Source organism: Mobula birostris, chromosome 1 (assembly GCF_030028105.1).
Source record: "Mobula birostris isolate sMobBir1 chromosome 1, sMobBir1.hap1, whole genome shotgun sequence".
Classification (NCBI taxonomy): Eukaryota; Metazoa; Chordata; class Chondrichthyes; order Myliobatiformes; family Myliobatidae; genus Mobula; species Mobula birostris.
Window position 1 is genome coordinate 203,104,931 of NC_092370.1, and position 20,871 is coordinate 203,125,801.

General features: G+C 42.1%; 1 protein-coding gene across 7 annotated transcripts in view; it reads left to right on the plus strand.

Annotated features, from left to right (window-relative positions):
• pygl (phosphorylase, glycogen, liver) overlaps nt 1-20,871 on the plus strand; it is a 129,117-nt gene that overhangs the window by 36,973 nt on the left and 71,273 nt on the right. For 4 of the 7 annotated variants that reach the window (XM_072269163.1, XM_072269172.1, XM_072269181.1 and 1 more), the window contains 2 exons: nt 8,868-8,950; nt 17,025-17,168. The exons of 1 other annotated variant lie outside the window; for it this stretch is intronic. In XM_072269163.1, the coding sequence (XP_072125264.1) occupies nt 8,868-8,950; nt 17,025-17,168 (227 nt within the window). The remainder of the gene's footprint in view (nt 1-8,867; nt 8,951-17,024; nt 17,169-20,871) is intronic. 2 more of the 7 variants (XM_072269190.1, XM_072269210.1) reach the window with 1 other exon arrangement.

A 20,871-nucleotide genomic window follows, 5' to 3' on the forward strand; every position in this document is an offset into this window, starting at 1 on the left:
AATGGAGGGTTATGGGCTGCGTGCAGGTCGGTGGGACTAGGTGAAAGTAGCATTCGGCATGGACTAGGAGGGCAGAGATGGCCTGTTTCCGTGCTGTAATTGTTACAGGTGTCCCCGGCTTTTCGAACGTTTGCTTTACAAAATCTCACTGTTACTAAAGACCTACATTAGTTACCTGTTTTCGCTAACAGAAGGTGTTTTCACTGTTACGAGGAAAGGCAGTGCGCGAGAAAAAACAACGCGCGATAAAAAATCAGTGCGCGCCTCGAGCAGCCGCTCTCCCCCAGATTCGGAACAGCATTCTAGCCGGCATTGCTTAAACACGTGCCTGTGAGCAGCCATTAGCAAGATGAGTTCTAAGGTATCGGAAAAGCCCGAAAGAGCTTGTAAGGGTGTTACACTTAACGTAAAACTAGACATAATTAAGCGTTTCGATCGTGGTGAATGAAGTAAAGACAAAGTGAGTTTGGCTTGTGGAAGTTGATGAAGATAATGTTGAAGAGGTTTTGGCATCCCCATGATCAAGAACTGATAGATGAAGAGCTAATGCAATTGGAAGAGGAAAGGATAACAATTGAAACCGAATTCAGTAGCGAAAGTAAAGTCGTCCAGGAACTGAACGTGAAGCAACTGCGTGAGATTTTTGCTGCAATGATAAAGTACGACTTTAATTTTGAAAGGGTACGTCAGTTTAGCGCATATTTGCAAGATGGTTTGAGTGCTTACAAAGAACTGTATGATAGAAAAATGCGCGAGGCTGAGCAGTCAAGCAAGCCTTCCACATCAGCCACATCAGACGACGAACCTCGACCTTTGACATCAAGGCGGGCAGTCATAGGAGGAGATGAGCTGCCTGCCCTAATGGAAACAGACGACGATGAGATGACACCTCAGTGTCCCACCACCCCAACCTTCAGGCCACGGACAGATACCGATTCGCGGAGAATGCAGCGGTAGCCGGGAGGCACACAGCACATCTTTAAGAAAAAAGCCAAAATAAAACATGCTAATTAATTAGGTGCTGCCCGGCACGTAATTAATTAGCATGTTTATTTCGGCTTTTTTCTTAAAGACGTGCTGTGTGCCTCCTGGCTGCCGCTGTACCCCTGCATTCTCTACGGATCGGTATCGGTTCGCTGTCTGGAGGGTGGGGGCCACTGCACCAACCCAGCCTCCGATGACTCAGTCTAACACACCATCATCAGTGTGCTCGGCAAGCTGTCTTCCCGATTCCCGTAAATGATACTACACTGTACATACATTATTTCTACTTTATATAGGCTGTGTGTTTATCATATCATTCCTGCTTTTACTATATGTTACTGTTATTTTAGGTTTTATGTGTTATTTGGCATGATTTGGTAGGTTATTTTTGGGTCTGCGAAAGCTCACAAAATGTTCCCAGATAAATAAATGGTAATTACTTCTTTGCTTTACGACATTCAGGCTTATGAACCGTTTCATAGGAACACTCTACCTTCGGATGGCGGGGGAAACCTGTATATGGTTACATAAGTCACTTATAAGTCAATAGCATCATAACATTTTAAGTAACATTGGATATTAAACACACAGCACATATTTTCCCCGTAGGAATATATAAAATCATTGCAACACACCAATATCGCTGAATCAGTGGGAGCCCTGGGCTTGTTTTTCTTCAACAAGATGGTGCCATCGAAGGGTGATGGGAGACAGCGATACTCGAACGGGGTTCCTTATGTCCAGTCTGTTCCGCAATTTAGTTTTCGTTGCATTCATTGCAGAGATATGTTGGAAATGGAAGCAACATTTTCAGTGCGTTCGTGGCTATCTCAGGATATTCAGCCTTGACTTTGATGCAGAATGCCAGCAGGAATGTTATGTCAAACATACTTTTCAGCCCACCGTCATTTGCAAGCTCAAGGAGTTGATCTTCTTCCTGCGCTGACATGGATGACGCACGGGTAATGACCTCAAGTTCAAGTTCAACAGTGGGCGTGACAGGGAATAGAAACATAGAAAATAGGTGCAGGAGTAGGCCATTCGGCCCTTTGAGCCTGCACCGCCATTCAGTATGATCATGGCTGATCATCCAACTCAGAACCCTGTACCTGCCTTCTCTCCATGCCCTCTGATCCCTTTAGCCACAAGGGCCATACCTAACTCCCTCTTAAATATAGCCAATGAACTGGCCTCAACTGTTTCCTGTGGCAGACAATTCCACAGATTCACCACTCTCTGTGTGAAGAAGTTTTTCCTCATCTCGGTCCTAAAAGGCTTCCCCTTTATCTTCAAACTGTGACCCCTCGTTCTGGACTTCCCCAACATCGGGAACAATTTTCCTGAACCTAGCCTGTCCAATCCCTTTAGAATTTTATATGTTTCAATAAGATCCCTCCTCAATCTTCTAAATTCCAGTGAGTATAAGCCTAGTCGATCCAGTCTTTCATCATATGAAAGTCCTGCCATCCCAGGAATCAATCTGGTGAACCTTCTTTGTACTCCCTCTATGGCAAGAATGTCTTTCCTCAGATTAGGGGACCAAAACTGCACACAATACTCCAGGTGTGGTCTCACCAAGGCCTTGTACAACTGCAGTAGTACCTCCCTGCTCCTGTACTCGAATCCTCTTGCTATGAATGCCAGCATACCATTTGCCTTTTTCACCACCTGCTGTACCTGCATGCCCACTTTCAATGACTGGTGTATAATGACATCCAGGTCTCGTTGCACCTCCCCTTTTCCTAATCGGCCACCATTCAGATAATAATCTGTTCTCCTGTTTTTGCCACCAAAGTGGATAACCTCACATTTATCCACATTAAATTGCAGCTGCCGTGAATTTGCCCACTCACCTAACCTATCCAAGTCATCCTGCATCCTCTTAGCATCCTCCTCACAGCTAACACTGCCACCCAGCTTCGTGTCATCCGCAAACTTGGCTATGCTGCATTTAATTCCCTCATTCAAGTCATTAATATATATTGTAAACAACTGGGGTCCCAGCACTGAGCCTTGCGGTACCCCACTAATCACTGCCTGCCATTCTGAAAAGGTCCCGTTTATTCCCACTCTTTGCTTCCTCTCTGCCAACCATTTCTCTATCCACATGAATACCATACTCCCAATACCGTGTGCTTTAAGTTTGCACACTAATCTCCTGTGTGGGACCTTGTCAAAAGCCTTTTGAAAATCCAAATATACCACATCCATTGGTTCTCCCCTATCCACTCTACTAGTTACATCCTCAAAAAATTCTATGAGATTCGTCAGACATGATTTTCCTTTCACAAATCCATGCTGACTTTGTCCGATGACTTCACCGCTTTCCAAATGTGCTGTTATCACATCTTTGATAACTGACTCTAGCATTTTCCCCACCACCGATGTTAGGCTAACCGGTCTATAATTCCCCAGTTTCTCTCTCCCTCCTTTTTTAAAAAGCGGGGTTACATTAGCCACCCTCCAATCCTCAGGAACTAGTCCAGAATCTAAAGAGTTTTGAAAAATTATCACTAATGCATCCACTATTTCTTGGGCTACTTCCTTAAGCACTCTGGGATGCAGACCATCTGGTCCTGGGGATTTATCTGCCTTTAATCCCTTCAATTTAACTAACACCACTTCCCTACTAACAAGTACTTCCCTCAGTTCCTCCATCTCACTAGACCCTCTGTCTCCTACTATTTCCGGAAGATTATTTATGTCCTCCTTAGTGAAGACAGAACCAAAGTAGTTATTCAATTGGTCTGCTATATCCTTGTTCCCCATGATCAATTCACCTGTTTCTGACTGTAAGGGACCTACATTTGTCTTAACCAATCTTTTTCTTTTCACGTATCTATAAAAGCTTTTACAGTCAGTTTTTATGTTCCCTGCCAGTTTTCTCTCATAATCTTTTTTCCCTTTCCTAATTAAGCCCTTTGTCCTCCTCTGCTGGACTCTGAATTTCTCCCAGTCCTCAGGTGAGCTGCTTTTTCTGGCTAATTTGTATGTTTCTTCTTTGGAATTGATACTATCCCTAATTTCCCTTGTCAGCTACGGGTGCAGTACCTTCCCTGGTTTATTCTTTTGCCAAACTGGGATGAACAATTGTTGTAGTTCATCCATGCAATCTTTAAATGCTTGCCATTGCATATCCACCGTCAACCCTTTAAGTATCATTTGCCAGCCTATCTTAACTAATTCACGTCTCATACCTTCAAAGTTACCCTTCTTTAAGTTCAGAACCTTTGTTTCTGAATTAACTATGTCACTCTCCATCTTAATGAAGAATTCCACCATATTATGGTCACTCTTACCCAAGGGGCCTCTCACGACAAGATTGCTAATTAACCCTTCCTCATTGCTCAATACCCAGTCTAGAATGGCCTGCTCTCTAGCTGGTTCCTCAGCATGTTGGTTCAGAAAACCATCCCGCATACATTCCAAGAAATCCTCTTAGCACCCTTAGCAATTTGGTTCACCCAATCTATATGTAGATTGAAGTCACCCATTATAACTGCTGTTCCTTTATTGCACGCATTTCTACTTTCCTGTTTAATGCCATCCCCAACCTCACTACTACTGTTAGGTGGCCGGTACACAACTCCCACCAGCGTTTTCTGCCCCCTAGTGTTATGCAGCTCTACCCATATCAATTCCACATCCTCCCGGCTAATGTTCTTCCTTTCTATTGTGTTAATCTCCTCTCTAACCAGCAATGCTACCCCGTCTCCTTTTCTTTAATGTCTATCCCTCCTGAATATTGAATATCCCTGAGTGTTGAGCTCCCATCCTGAGGAATGAGGAAAGGTGCAGCTAACTCATATCGCCAAATCATATTGTTTCCTCGCGGCCCGGTAGCACGTGCTTTGAGGCCCGGTGGTTAGGGACCGCTGGTCTACATGGACTTTAGCAGGACCTTGACACAGTCCTGCATGGGAGGATTGGTCAAGAAGTTCAGTCGCTTGGCATTCAAGATGAGGTAGTAAACTAGATTAAACATTGACTTTGCTGGAGAAGCCAGAGAGTGATAGTAGATGATAGCTTCTCTGACGGTGACTAGTGATGTGCCGCAGGGATCAGTGCTGGACTTGTTGTTTGTCATCTATATCAATGATCATGATAATACCTGGATTACCCGGATCGGCAAATTTGCCAAAGACACCAAAATTGGGAGTGTAGCGGGATCTGGACCATCTGGAAAAATGGGCTGAAAAATAGCAGATGGAATTTAATGCAGATAAGTGTGAAGTGTGCGTTTTGGGAGGACCAACCAGAATAGGTCTAGCTTGGTGAGCAATAGGGCACTGGGGACAGAGGGATATGGGAATACAGATCCATAATTCCTTGAAAGTGGTGTCATAGGTAGATAGGGTCATAAAGAAAGCTATCAGCACATTTGTCTTCATAAATCAATATACAGGAGTTGGGATGTTATGTTGAAATTGTATAAGACCTTAAGACATTGGAGCAGAATTAGGCTATTTGGCCCATCAAGTCTGCCCCGCCATTTAATCATGGGTGATCCTTTAAGATGGAGTACTGTGTGTAGTTTTGGTCATCTGCTTACTGGAAAGATGTAAGTAAGGATGTTGCCAGAACTTGAAGACCTGAGTTATAGGGAAAGATTTGATAGGTTAGAGCTTTATTCCCCAGAACATAGAAGACTGAGGGGATATTTGAAAGAGGTATGCAAAAATTATAGGGTGATTGGGTAGATAGGGTAAGACTACAATTAGATGTCATGGGTTAAGGGTGGAAGATAAAGTGTTTAAAAGGAACATGAGGAGGATCTTCTTCACTCAGAGGTTGGAAGTGTGTGGAATGAGTGCCAATAGAAGGGGTGGATGTGGGTTCAATTTCAACATTTAAGAGAAATTTGGACAGGCATATCGATGGGAGGGGTACAGAGGGCTATGATGCAGAGGCAGGTTGATAGGGCTAGACAGATTAATGATTTGGCACAGACTAGATGGGCCAGAGGGTCAGTTTTTGTGCTGTAGTGTTCTATGACTCTATTTGACAAGAAGCCTGCTACTGGAATTGGTGTTGGTGTTTTGACGTTATAGTTTATATTGATGAAGAGTCCAAAGAATGGTTGTTAAATTAGCTGATGACACAAAGAAAGAAAGAATAGTAGCTTTGAAGAGAATATAAGAAGGCTAGAGAGAAATACAGATAAAATTAAATGAGTAGGCAAAATCTGACAGGCAGAGTACTAGCAAAGCTCCAATAATCTGCTATCTGACTTGGAAATCCCAGTAGTTCAGCACGATTGTCAAACTCACTTAAAACTCACTAGAACCACGATAAATTGCAAGGCAACATGGGAATCATGGCCCAGTTGAGTTCCAAGAGAGTACAGAAATGAGGTACGAGTTGATTTTAAGGGAGCCTGTGTCCTGGTGAGTTTCAAGGGAGTACAGGAATCCTGTGTTCTTGTACTCTGTTTGAAATTACTTTGGCCCTTTAAATTGACTCGGGCATCAGGAACAGCTCTCCCTATAAACTTATCAGAGTCCTAATTCATGTAAGCATCCCCTGTACCCCTTAAACCTACTGGGTTCACTAGAAAATGTACTCTGTAACATATAAAAAAATGCATTTAAAGTGTCTTGAGCTATTAATAGCAATAACATCCAGTATTCCAGATGATCTGCCCAATTTCAACCATCAAAGTCCCAAATATCCTGGATTATTGGAGTTTCACTGTACAATGTAAGAGATCATGAAATTGGCAATTTTGGCAGAACAAATGTATTTTTAAAAGTATTACCTGAATTGTGATGGATTGCGGAGTTCCAAGGTGCACAATTCACATAAGGCTAGTATGCAATTACAAGAAGTAATAAAACTAATAGAATCTTTGGTGTTAATCTGCTGACTTCAAACCTTTCCGCTTCCCAAGCAATTTCTCCTTCGTAGCAGTCACTTTTTCTCCCCTTGACTGTCTCAAATTTCTGGAATGCTGTTGGTGTCTTCCATAGTGAAGGTTGATGCAAAATACTTACTCAGTTCATCTGCCATTTCTTTGTTTTTCAGTGTAATTTTCCAGTAGACCAATATTTACTCTTGCTCTCTTTTACTCTTTTTATATCTGAAAAATCTTGGCATCGTCTTCTACATTATTGGGTATCTTATCTTCATATTTCACCTTTTCTCTCCTTATTGCTTTTTTAGTTGCTTTCTGTTGGTTTTTAAGTGCTTCCCAATCTTCTAGCTTTTCGCCCACTGATTTTTGCTATATTGTATGCACTCTCTTTTGTGTCTATGCTGTATTAGACTTCCCTTATTAGCCATGGTTGCCTCATCTTCCCTTTAGATGATTGCTTCTTCTTTGGGATGAATTAATCTTGCCTCTTCCAAATTACTCCCAGAAACTCCGACCATTGCTGCTCTGCTGTCATCCCTACTAGTGTCCCTTTCCAATCAACTTTGGCCTGCTTCTCTCTTGCTAGCACTCTCCAGCATTACACAGAGGAATCATTTTTATTCGGTCAGATGTCGTGCAGAATCTAAGGCCTCATTTATTACAATGGGGCTTGTAGGGCTCAGATTTAGGAGGCAAAAAGGAGTCATTTGTTTTAGTTATTTTGCTTTAGTTTGATCTATTAATGATTTCTAAATGCTTTAATGTTCATGTTTTAACAAAACACAATTTTTCAAAGTATTTCCCTTCAATTTTACTAGTTTTTATATGCTTAAATGGCAGACACTTTTATGAACTATTACTGGTGTATGGTGTGTTGTCCTTCATTATTTGGGGGATTGAACCGCGAGGTAATGTTACAACTCAATAAAACCCTGGTTAGACCACACTTCCAATATTGTGTTAAGTTCTGATTGCCTCATTATAGGAAGGACTGGAAAGTTCAGAGAGGGTGCAGAGGAGACTTACCAGGATGTTGTCTGGATTAGAGGGTATGTCTTATGAGGATTGGTTGAGCAAGCTCAGGCTTTTCTATTTGGAAAGGAGGAGGATGAGGGGTGTACAAGATGATAAGAAGCATTGATTGAGAGGACATCAGGAGACTTTTTCCCAGGGCAGAAATGGCTAATATGAGGGAGCATGTGACAAATGGCAGTTTGGCTTTTTGGTATTTCATTTCTTTCATAATGGGGATATGTAAATGTGTATAAATTGTTTGTATACTGTAATTAAGGTAGATACTTCTGTTTATTATGTCGTACAATTGTAAATACATTGTGGAGTGCATCATATTCTAATTCATGTGTAACCTTAAGTTAACATTGGGGGTAATTAAAATGGTTTGTCCTGGTGCTAAAAAAAATGGAGCAGTTTGCTCTCAGTAGTGGAGAGATATTGAGCCACCAGGGGTTCACACTGGCCAAGCATAAGTACAGAACTGATGTTGTGCTTTCTGATAGATAACTTTTTGTAAATATTAGCTGTCTTCTTTTCACTATTTTCGCTAATTTTTTGTATGTTTGATTTTTGATGCATCACGAAAGCACAAAGTGACTCCAGCCAGTTTTTCTTTGTGTCAAACCCCCCGCATATTGTAACAGGGCATGATTTTAAGGTGATTGTAGGAAAGTATATGGGAATGTCAAAGGTAAGATATTAACACAGAGTAGTGGGTGCATGGCCAGAGAGTGCATGGAGCACCAAACTTTATTGTAACTTTGGTCTAAATGGTTGAAAGATCCCCCTGTGGCTTAGTTTAAGATGATTGGCCTGGAATTTGACATTGTTATTAAAGACCTCTATTATGTTCTGATGCAGTGTTTCAACCCAAAATGTTGACTAATTCTTTGCCTCCATGTATGCTGCCTAACCCACTGCATTTAGCAGCTATGCCGAAGTATGCCACTATAATATATTTTTGATATCAGATGCCACTATAATGTAAATTTAGCATCGTTTTCATTCTCAACAGTTAACGTTGGGGACTACATCCAAGCTGTGCTGGACAGAAATGTTGCTGAAAATATTAGTAGAGTCCTCTACCCAAATGACAATGTAGGTAGTAACGTTATTTTCTAAAGATTTTCTACATTACTATATATTTGCTTAATGCAAACAAATATTAGTGATTTTATTTGATTGTGGTTTAAGCTAATTCGTCCATGCAGTGGACACATGAAAATTAAGTTTGAAGTACATATAAATTGTTAAATGAGGTTAGATATCTTTATCAATTAGCATCATTTTCAAGATTTATAGATTCGTTCTATATTTGTAAATCTTTACTGAGTTATTTATTTTCCTTCATTTTTTGTGTATTATGTGTGTAACCCTCAGGTTCTGTCGTCTGCATAAGTCTAGGGAAGACAATCTTTGGCCCTGCCAAACGGGTGAGATTGAGATGCGAGTCCACCCCTAAACCCCCCGTTTGTGTCAATGCTGTGAGATTTGTTACCCTGTTACAAATCAGTACAAGAAAATAACAGACAGTACGCACATACAATTAAACGACTTATCTTTATAATTCTTAATTTGACCACAGGGTTAGTGAAGAAAAAGCAAAAAAAGAAAAGGGCCCATTTTAATGAAACTATCTAATGTGCGCACAAGTTGTAGCTCATGGTTTCCCCTTTGCCGATCCTCCTTCGATCTCCCCAGCCTTCATCAGGTCATGGCTCCACTCCGGCATCTTCTCTCTTCGTCTCCTGCCGAACCAAAGACCCAGATCACCCTGCTGTCAGGCACACAGCACAAAAACACCCTCCCGTCATTAGACAGTTCACATTCCAAAGCACCCATTACCTTTAACCGTAACCCAAACACTGTGAGGTCATCCAGATACACCAATACCTCAAGCAAGTTCATATCTCCCACTGTTTTCTGCATGACATGCTGGAAGATCGTAGGGGCTCCCGATATGCCCTGGGGCATCCTTGTGAACTGGAGGAATCCCGGTGGACATATTTCTGGAACTAGGCTGAAAATGGTTCGGCACAGCCAAGAAGGGCCAAAAGGCCTGTTTCTGTGCTGTAGTTTTTCTGTGGTTTCTATATAAATGCCGTCTTCTCTTTGTCAGCCTCACTCATGGGGATCTGGTAATATCCACTCTTCAAGTCCAGCACACTGAATCACTTCACACTCCTCAGGCAGGCCAGCGCGTCTTTGATCCTCGGGACCGTATACTGGTCGGGGATGGTACGCCTGTTCAGAGTTCCATAGTCTACACACATCTGTACCTTCCCATTCTTCTTCCTGGCCACTACTACTGGGGACGCATAGGGGCTTCTGGACTCAGTGATGATCCCAGCTTCCTTCAACTTACACAAGTGCTGCTGAACATCTTCCACCTCTGCAGGGGCCAGTCGCCATGACCTCTCTCTGAACAGGGTCCAGACGAGCTAGTGCTAATATATCAAGGACCTCAGCCACTCTCACATCAGCCTCCAGCTTCACTGACTCCACCATCATATGGATAATCACCCACACTAGGATGCCAGATCTCTAGTGCACTGAGTGGTGTCAATGGTAAATGCGTCAGATACTGGTTGTAAAATGAATGGTACAGCAAAATGACCTGCGACCCTGTGTCAAGTACAGCTCAAGCATAAATACCCTCTATCTATAGTGATACACTGGAGCTTGGCCCCACTAAGCCTTCAGACATTTAGTTTTTTGCTTTAGGGTGTTCCTTTATATATTGCTGGGAATGTGTTGTTCCTGATATGCCAGGTTGTCCCCTCACTGGGGCTCTTTTGAGTTTTCCCAATGACTCTCTCTGCTTAGGTACCTGGAGACTCACTGTCCAAGGGGGTTCCTGTCGTTCACACTCCTGCCTGAAGTGCCCCCCTTCACCACAGTTATAACAGACAATACCGGCCGCTCTCCTTCTCGCGGGACCTGGCTGTTGGCAGCCCTCCGCGTAGTCCGTCCCCTGAGAGGATCCGCCTCCCTATCAGTTCCATTATACAGAGGGGTGGGGGGGGCACACCCGCTGATAACAACCGAGACATCTCAGTTCTCAACTCTGCCACAATCTCCTCCCAGAAAGCATGGACAGTCCACAGCCCCCCTCTCCTGGGGCCTCAATAGTACTAGGCAGTTCTACTGCTGTTATGTCAGTGCTAGTCTGAACTAAAACAAAGTCTGTGCCTGCCATTTCATCAAACCTCTGCCCCACAGTCGTAACTTTCCCTACAGCTTTAACAGAACTTAAAAGTCGAATTAACAATTCATCAGGAGTACGGATACCTACCCCACTCAATACGCACGCATTTGTTACCTTAACCCCGTGGATTCACATCACTGCTCAACCCCAGCAGCATCCATACCCACATATCGCAATCACTTTACTGGACAATTGTTTAGCACAGACTTAAACACACAACCGACTGTTTCAATGCTCAGGGCAAACAACACAGCAGCCAATCCCAAACGAGACCCCCACAAGAATTGAAACACTGCCCTTCTCAGTGGGGTCTGTCCTCACTTCAAACTTGGCACCATAGAGGTAACCACTCAACTTATCCACCATAGCCCATTTCAATGCCAGAAATGGGATAGTTTTTCTCAGACTCCAGCTGACAAACACGACAGGTCTCAACTGATACAGGACACACCCTAAGCCCTCTCTGCTGGCATCCATATGCATATGCATTCAGCAAAGTTCACAGACTAGATTTTCAGCTTTGTTTTGAGTGTAAACATAGCTTTGCGGGGGGGGGGGGAGCGGATTGCTGACTATTTTCATTCGTGTGCCAATTGCACATTCAGCAGCTTGGAAATTCTTAGAAATGCTCTTAGGATGTGCTTGCAAAGTCATGAAAGTTATTCTTGACAATTATTTATATATTATTAAGCATGAATGTGCCAAGATAGATGATTTGCTACCCTTTGCAGTAGGAATCCTTGTGATCTGGTTTCTTTCTTTTTTAAAATCTACTCCAGAGTAAGCTTTTAATGCCTGTCTCTTAATAAGCTTTGAGGTGGTAGTGGTGAGTCACTTACTAGAATCACTTAGTCTTTATGGTGAAGGTAACCCCAAAATGTTTTTACGTAAGAATATTGTATTGCTTAACCTATCAAAGATGTATAAACTCAGTTGGAACAGTCTGTGATTTGGATGTAAATTACAGATGGTGGTGGTGTTTCCATTTGCCTACTGCTCTTATTCTTCCAGAAAACAGGTTGTGCTGTCAAAGAAGCTTTGACAAGTTTCTGAAGTGCATTTCACAGATGGTGTACACTGAAGTCACAGTGTACCTAATGACAGAGCAAGTGAATGTTGATTGTAAGGAATGGGGTGAATGGAAACATTTTGCTTTGCTCTAGTGTCAACATTTTTCATTGTTGATTAGAACAGCAGATATCCAGGCAAAAGATATGTTTTGTAACTGTCTGTAAGGTGTTTATGCATTCACCGTGTGGGTTTCCTCTGGGTGCTCCAGTTTCTTCCATATTCCAAAGACGTACAGTACATATTCCAAAGGTTAGGAGGTTAATTGGTCACATCAGTGTAATTGGGAGGCACGGGCTTGTTGGAGCAGAAGGGCCTGTTACCGTGTTGAATCTGTAAATAATAAATAATAAAAATGAAACTTCCTTGTAAGAGAAGGACAGCAGGCAGGTTGGAACACTATCACAAGTTACTCTACAGTTTGCCTTGCATTTTGATATGGGCGTACAGTGCCATCTTTCATTGCTGTTTTTCAAAATCCTGGAATTCCCACTTATAAACGCTGGGAGTACTTTCGTAACACAGGTAAATCAGATGACCCAGCTTCTCAAGAGAAACAAATATTGGATTTACCAATGGAATCTACAACCATTCATTATTTGAAAATAAAATACCAGCTAACAGTTTGTTATAGAAACATAGAAAACCTACAGCACAATACAGGCCCTTTGGCCCACAAAGCTGTGCTGAACATGTCCTTACCTTAGAACTACCTAGGCTTACCCATAGCCCTCTATTTTTCCATGTACCTATCCAGGAGTCTTTTAAAAGACCCTATTGTTTCCGCCTCCACCACCGTTGACGGCAGCCCATTCCGCGCACTCACCACTCTCTGCGTAAAAAACTTACCCCTGACATCTCCTCTGTACCTACTGCCAAGCACCTTAAAACTATGCCCTCTCATGCTAGCCATTTCAACCCTGGGGAAAAGCCTCTGACTATCCACACAATCAATGCCTCTCATTACCTAGAATGCCTCTATCAGGTCACCTCTCATCCTCCGTCGCTCCAAGGAGAAAAGGCCAAGTTCACTCAACCGATTCTCATAAGGCATGCTCCCCAATCCAGGCAACATCCTTGTAAATCTCCTCTGCACCCTTTCTATGGTTTCCACATCCTTCCTGTAGTGAGGGGACCAGAACTGAGCACAGTACTCCAAGTGGGGTCTGACCAGGTTCCTATATAGCTGCAACGTTACCTCTCAGCTCTTAAACCCAATCCCATGGTTGATGAAGTCCAATGCACCATATGCCTTCTTAACCACAGAGTTAACCTGCGTAGCAGCTTTGAGTGTTCTATGGACTCGGACCCCAAGATCTATCTGATCCTCCATACTGCCAAGAGTCTTACCATTAATGCTATATTCTGCCATCATATTTGACCTACCAAAATGAACCACCTCACACTTATCTGGGTTGAACTCCATCTGCCACTTCTCAGCTCAGTTTTACATCCTATCAATGTCCCACTGTAAGCTCTGATAGTCCTCCACACTATCCACAACACTCCCAACCTTTGTGTCATCAGCAAATTTACTAACCCATTCCTCCACTTCCTCATCCAGGTTATTTATAAAAATCATGAAGAGTAGGGGTCCCAGAACAGATCCCTGAGGCACACCACTGGTCACCAACCTCCATGCAGACTATGACCCGTCTACAACCACTCTTTACCTTCTGTAGGCAAGCCAGTTCTGGATCCACAAAGCAATGTCCCCTTCGATCCCATGCCTCCTTACTTTCTCAATAAGCCATGCATGGGATACCTTATCAAATTCCTTGCTGAAATCCATGTACACTACATCTACGGGTCTACCTTCATCAATGTGTTTAGTGACATCCTCAAAAAATTCAATCAGGCTCATAAGGCACAACCTCCCTTTGACAAAGCCATGCTGACTATTCCTAATCATATTATGCCTTTCCAAATATTCGTAAATCCTGCCTCTCAGGATCTTCTCCATCAACTTATCAACTACTGATGTAAGACTCACTGGTCTATAATTTCCTGGGCTATCTCTACTCTCTTTCTTGAATAAGGGAACAACATCTGCAACCCTCCAATCCTCTGGAACCTCTCCAGTCCTCATTGATGATGCAAAGATCATCGCCAGAGGCTCAGCATTCTCCTCCCTTGCTTCCCACAGTAGCCTTGGGTACATCCTGTCCGGTCCTGGTGACTTATCCAACTTAATGCTTTCTAAAACCTCCAACACATCCTCTTCCTTAATAGCTACATGCTTAAGCTTTCCAGTCTGCTGCAAGTCATCCCCACAATCGCCAAGATCCTTTTCCATAGTGAATACTGAAACAAAGTTTTCATTAAGTACCTCTGCTATCTCCTTCGGTTCCATACAGACTTTTCCACTGTCACACTTGATGGGTCCTATTCTCTCATATCTTATCCTCTTGCTCTTCACATATTTGTAGAATGCCTTGGGATTTTCCTTAATCCTGCATGCCAAGGCCTTCTCATGGCCCCTTCTGGCTCTTCTAATTTTATTCTTAAACTCCTTCCTGCTAGCCTTATAATCTTCTAGATCTCTATCATTACCTAGTTTTTTTAACCTTTCGTAAGCTCTTCTTTTCTTCTTGTCTAGACTTACAATAGCCTTTGTACACCACGGTTCCTGTACTCTACCATCCTTTCCCTGTCTCATTGGAACGTACCTATGCAGAACCCCACGCAAATATCCCCTGAACATTTGCCACATTTCTTCCGTATATTTCCCTGAGAACATCTGTTTCCACTTTATGCTTCCAAGTTCCTGTCTGATAGCCTCTTATTTCCCCTTACCCCAATTAAGTGTTTCCCTAACTTGTCTGTTCTTATCCCTCTACAATGCTATGGTAAAGGAGATAGAATTGTGATCACTATCTCCAAAATGCTCTCCCACTGAGAGACCTGACACCCTGACCAGGTTCATTTCTCAATACCAGATCAAGTAGGCTTATCTGCATGTTGTGTCAAGAAACTTTCCTGAACACACCTAACAAACTCCACCGCATCTAAACCCCTCACTCTAGGGAGATGCCAAACAATATTTGGGAAATTAAAATCTCCCACCACAACAACCCTGTTATTATTACACCTTTGCAGAATCTGTCTCCCTATCTGCTCCTCGATGTCCCTGTTACTACTGGGTGGTCTATAAAAAACACCCAGTAGGGTGATTGACCCTTTCCTGTTCCTAACTTCCACCTACAGAGACTCTGTAGACAACCCCTCCATGACTTTCTTCTTTTCTGCAGCCGTTGCACTATCCCTGATCAACAGTGCCATGCCCCCACCTCTTTTGCCTCTCTCCCTGTCCTTTCTAAAATATCTAAAGCCTGGCACTTGAAGTAGCCATTCCCACCCCTGCACCAACCAAGTCTCTGTAATGGCCACAACATCATAGCTGATCCACACTCTAAGCTCATGCACTTTGTTCATAATACTCCTCGCACTAAAAGACACATCCCAAACCATCAGTCTGAGCTCGTCCCTTCTCTATCACCTGCCTATCCTTCCTTTTGCACTGTCTGCAAGCTTTCGCTATTTGTGAGCCAACCTCTCTTTCCTCCGTCACTTCAGTTCGGTTCCCACCCCACAGCAATTCTAGTTTAAGCTCTCCCCAAAAGCCTTAGCAAACCTCCCCACCAGGATATTGGTCCCCCTGGGGTCCAAGTGCAACCGGTCCTTTTTGTACAGGTCAGAAAGAAGACTCTGAAGGTTCACTTTCCATTGCTGCTAACGTGCTGAGTTGATCTGGGCTTTATTTTCCCTTTGTTGACTTTATTCTTGGATTTTAAATGGTTGTTGATGATGAAAAAATTCAGAAATACCAATTCATTCATTCTGATTATGTTAAGAATCAACTGGAGAAGAAAAGATTACTGATCACATTTAACAACTTGATATGTTCTTTTGTAGTATTTATCTTCTTTCCCTTTTTGATTGTGTAACTTAATTGCACCTCTTCATTTTGCTTTATCATATAGATATAAACAAAATGAAGAGTTGTAATTAAGCTAAACAGTCAGTAGGCAAATGCAATGTTAACATTCATTTTGAGTGGGATTAGAATGTAAAAGCAAGGATTTAATTCTGAGGTTCTATAAGGCATTGGCCAGACCACATTTGGAGTATTGTGAGCACTTTGGGCCCCATGTCTAAGAAAGTATGTACCGGTGTTGGAGAGGGTCCAGATGACTTCCTGAAAATTATCCCAGAGATAAAAGGTTTAATATCTGAGGAGAATGTGATGGCTCTGGGCTTGTACTTGTTGGAGTTTAAAAGAATGAGAGAGAATTTTGTTGAAAGCTACTGAATATTGAAAGGCCTAGATAGAATGGGCGTGAATCCCTATAGTGGGGATTCTCGGACCAGATGACACAATCTCAGAATGGATGGACATTCCTTTTGAACAGAGATAAGGAGGAGTTTCTTTAGCCAGAGGCTGGTGAGCCTTTGGAATTTTTTGCCGCAGACAGCTGAGGAGGACAAGGCATTGGATATACTTAAAGTGAAGTTTGATAGGTTCTTGATTCATTATGGTATTAAAGTTTATAGGAAGAAGGCAGGAGAATGGGGTTGAGAGGGTTAATCAATCAGGCATGTTGGAATGGAAGAGAACATTTGATGGGCCAAATGGCCTAATTCTGCTCCTGTGTTTTATAGTCTTATGATTATTTGTAATGTTGGAAATATTTGGGAACAAACCCATGATGTATACAACTTACAGAGTTGTCAAAATATTAAATAATTGTTCATTTTTAAGGACAGTGAAGAATATAGTTTAATAACTTTAAAGGAGATTGAGGTTTAGTTCAATGACAGAAATCTGAAAAGGGATTAAATACATTTTTTTACATGTTATGCAAATGAAAATATTTCTCTTGTTTCTGTTCTCAGTTTTTTGAGGGCAAAGAGTTGAGATTGAAGCAGGAGTATTTTGTCGTGGCTGCCTCTCTCCAAGATATTATACGTCGTTTCAAGTCTTCTAAGTTTGGTTGTAAGGATAATGTTAGGATTTGTTATGATTCCTTTGCTGATAAGGTGAGTTTTGGTAACTCAAAACATGGCTGGTTTATTGTTTGAAAGGAAAACAGTTGATGGAATAAATTACAGAATAATACAAGTCAGAAATAGGCCCTTCATCCCACCATGTCCATGCCTGCCATCTAGTACCAAAGGTAAACTGTATTATCCTTTTCTGATTGAGTCAATGCAATGCAAAATTCAAATTGCTATTGCTAGTTCATTAGCTTAGTGAGTGCATGTCCACAGCACAAAAATATATCACACATTACAAAGATATCAGATGTCAAATTGGACGAGTCACAATGCCACATTTACATTTCTACATCCTTCTAAAAGGCCTATTCAGGCATTGCTAGCACCTATTAAAGTATATAACATTTGTTATAGTTCTAATTGATATGCATTTTATCTCAACCTCAAAAGAACTTTGTTTGTTTTCTCCATTTAGAGGAATAGACGCTCTTAGGGAATTAATTGTTGGTTTTAGCCTACATCGACCAGAATAACTGGGAACCCTGTGTAAGTGTCATGATAAAAAGAGTGTCACTACTTTGGCATTGTATGAAAGAGTATATTCACATGGACAGTGTCCAACAAATATGGTTCAATAGCCAAAATACAAAATTTCCACAACTACTGCTTGGTTCTATACAATTTGCACACTCTGAGTTTTAGGTCTCTTCAATTTCTCCAATTGCTGATATCAAATATTTTTTGATTTGCTCACCAGCCAAATGGTAAATAATTATTTTTAGTTTTAAAGGGAAGATCTAAGTAAGCCAAACAAAAAAGCACTTTTGTAATTATATTTACTAACCCATATTGATATTTTCACATTTAGCAACTCTCAATTCCCCAACCCTTTTGAATATTTTCAAGGTTATTACAAGATCAATGTAAATTTATGGCAATAAACCCAGGAAAACAAAAATGTGTAGACATATCAGTTGATTACTATTAGCGATACTGATCCAGTGCCTTCATATAAATATATTTCCTTCTTTGCTGAAAGAGTATCAAAAATTGGAATCATAGCATCAACAACTGATGTAATGCCTGTTAGTGTTAATATTGGAAGTCATTTTACAGGAGATATCAAAGACACATTTGATGCCAAGTCACAGCAGTTTGGGATGGAAAACCAATGAGGGAAGAGAAGTGTCAAGGATTATTGAAACAGTTTCCAGAAGTTAGAAAGTTGGTATCTCAGGCATTCACTGTTGAAGCAGACTGATTTTGGATAATTAAGAGTCATTAACCAAATTATGAATAAGTAGAAAGGTTATATAATGTATTGGCTTGTTATGCACCTCTGTGTGATGGAGGGGAAGAAGAAATAAATTCTGAAAAAAGCAAGATAGAACTTTTAACTGAGGAGTTTATTTTTGAATATCTGAACACGACAAGAAATGATAAAAAAATAGAAAATGTGTTTTCTAAAATTTGGTAACTTCAAATGATCAGGTTCTCCTTGAATTAGAACATCCTTTTTATCCTAGTGGGACTTACTGAAGATTTCCCGAAGTTTAGATACCTTAGCTGATTCCCCATAAATTTTAAACTGGAGTAATTATCCATTATGCCAGGTGCAGTCTGTTAACTGAAGATTACTCCCTACTAACTATGGGTGGTTGTCAAATTTCTAACAAATTACCATTTGCTAGAATGGTAAATTTTATAACCCATTCATTAAGCCAGGGGTCCCCAACCATTTTGCACCGCGGACCGGTTTAATATTGACAGTATTCTTGCGGACCGGCTGACGGGGGTGGGGGTGGGAGGGAGGTGTTAATCACGACTGGAATATAGGTGATAAGTCAACTATAAGTTACTTATCAGTGGCTAATACACTCAATTTTGTTTCTAAAAGGGTTTATCTAACGAATTTAATATTAAACACACAGCGCATATTTTCCTCGCATGAATATAGTGAAAAGTCAATTATAAGGGGGTTCCTTATGTCCAGTCTATTCCGCAATTTAGTTTTCGTTGCATTCATGGCAGAAAACTCTGCTTCGCAGAGATATGGTGTTGGAAATGGAAGCAACGTTTTCAGTGCTTTTGTGGCTATCTCAGGATATTCAGCCTTGACTTTGATCCAGAATGCCGGCAGAGATGTTATGTCAAACATACTTTTCAGCCCACCATCATTTGCAAGCTCGAGGAGTTGACCTTCTTCCCTCGCTGACATGGATGATTCACCGGGGACATTCACAAATGGGTCACGGACCCACTCCTTTGCACGTCTTGGGTCATTTACGGTTGGGAAGTAACGCTCAAATTCTGTCCACAGCGAAGATAGGCAGTCACGCACCAGCTGTGAGAAGGACAGTGCAGCCTCAGTCTCTCCTAAATTCCCAGCTAATGTTGGGAACATGTCAAATATGCTCCTGTCCACTCGCCGTCCTCACAGTTCCAATTTGGCTGTGAAAGCAGACACTTTATCTGCCAACTTGAAGACAGTTGTCATTCTCCCCTGAAGTGACAAATTAAGTTCATTGAGCAGGTTGAAGATGTCACACAGATAAGCGAGTTTTATTATCCACTCCTCGTCACTGAAGTGTGCTGCCAGTGGTGACATTTTTCTTGAAAGAAATCTCTGTAGCTGCTCTCTTATCTCAAAAACCCTGGCCAGGGCTCTCCCCCTTGATAGCCACCTGACTTCAGTGTGTGAGAGAAGGTGTTTGTGGTCTGCACCCATTTCCTCACAAAGCTGCTCAAACAGACATGAGTTCAGGGCTTTTGCTTTGATGTGATTGATAACTTCAACAACGTCACTCAATACGCTGTTAAGATCAGGTGACATTTTTCAGCTAGCCGGCATTTCCCTGTGTGTGACACAGTGTGTAGACTGGCATTCAGGAGCAACCTCTTTGACTCGGGTCGTGAAAGCAGACTCGTTAAGCCATTCCAACAGCTGTGCTTCGATGTCCTCCGCTATGTCGTCAATTCTCCTTGAAACTGTGGTAGCTGAAAGAGAAACCTGTGCCATCTTGTTAGCTGCAGCTTCTCCCAACAGTTCACGGCACATGTCCTTGGCAGCAGGCAGAATCAATTCTTCACCAACAGTGAAAGGCTTCTTAGCCTTAGCAATACGGCTAGCCGCTAAGTACAATGCTGTCAGAGCAGCAGCATTTGTGGAGGTGGTGGCTCTCAGCACTTGCTTCTGTTCCGCTTGCTCACGTTTTTTCCACTCAAAAAACTCAAAGGGTTTGTCTTTAAGTGCAGGGTGCTTGGCCTCAAGGTTCTGAAGTAGTCTTGAAGGCTTCATTGCCTCATTAGACAGCTTGTCTCCACATATCACATACAGGGGGCTTGGAGTGTGCCAGTCACCGGTCGCAATAAAGCCATATTTTATGTATGACTCATCGTACTTTCTGTTGAAGGAAGCTTTCTTTTTTTTTTGCAGTCTCGGCCTCAGCTGTCTCGGCGTTATCGTCATCGTTAGGCCTTTTACGTCCCCTACCATCTCTTCCAAAGAAACTCTCAAGCGACGTTTGTTTTTTACTCATCGAGTAGTTGCAGGTTAATGACCGACTGATGACCTCGCGTGCGTTCAAGTTCAACAGTGGGCGTGACAGGGAATGAGGAAAGGTGCAGCTGACTCATATCGCCAAATCATATCGTTTCCTCGTGGCCCCGTAGCACATGCTTTGCGGCCCAGTACCGGTCCACAGCCTGGTGGTTGGGAGCCGCTGCATTAAGCAACTTATATGCA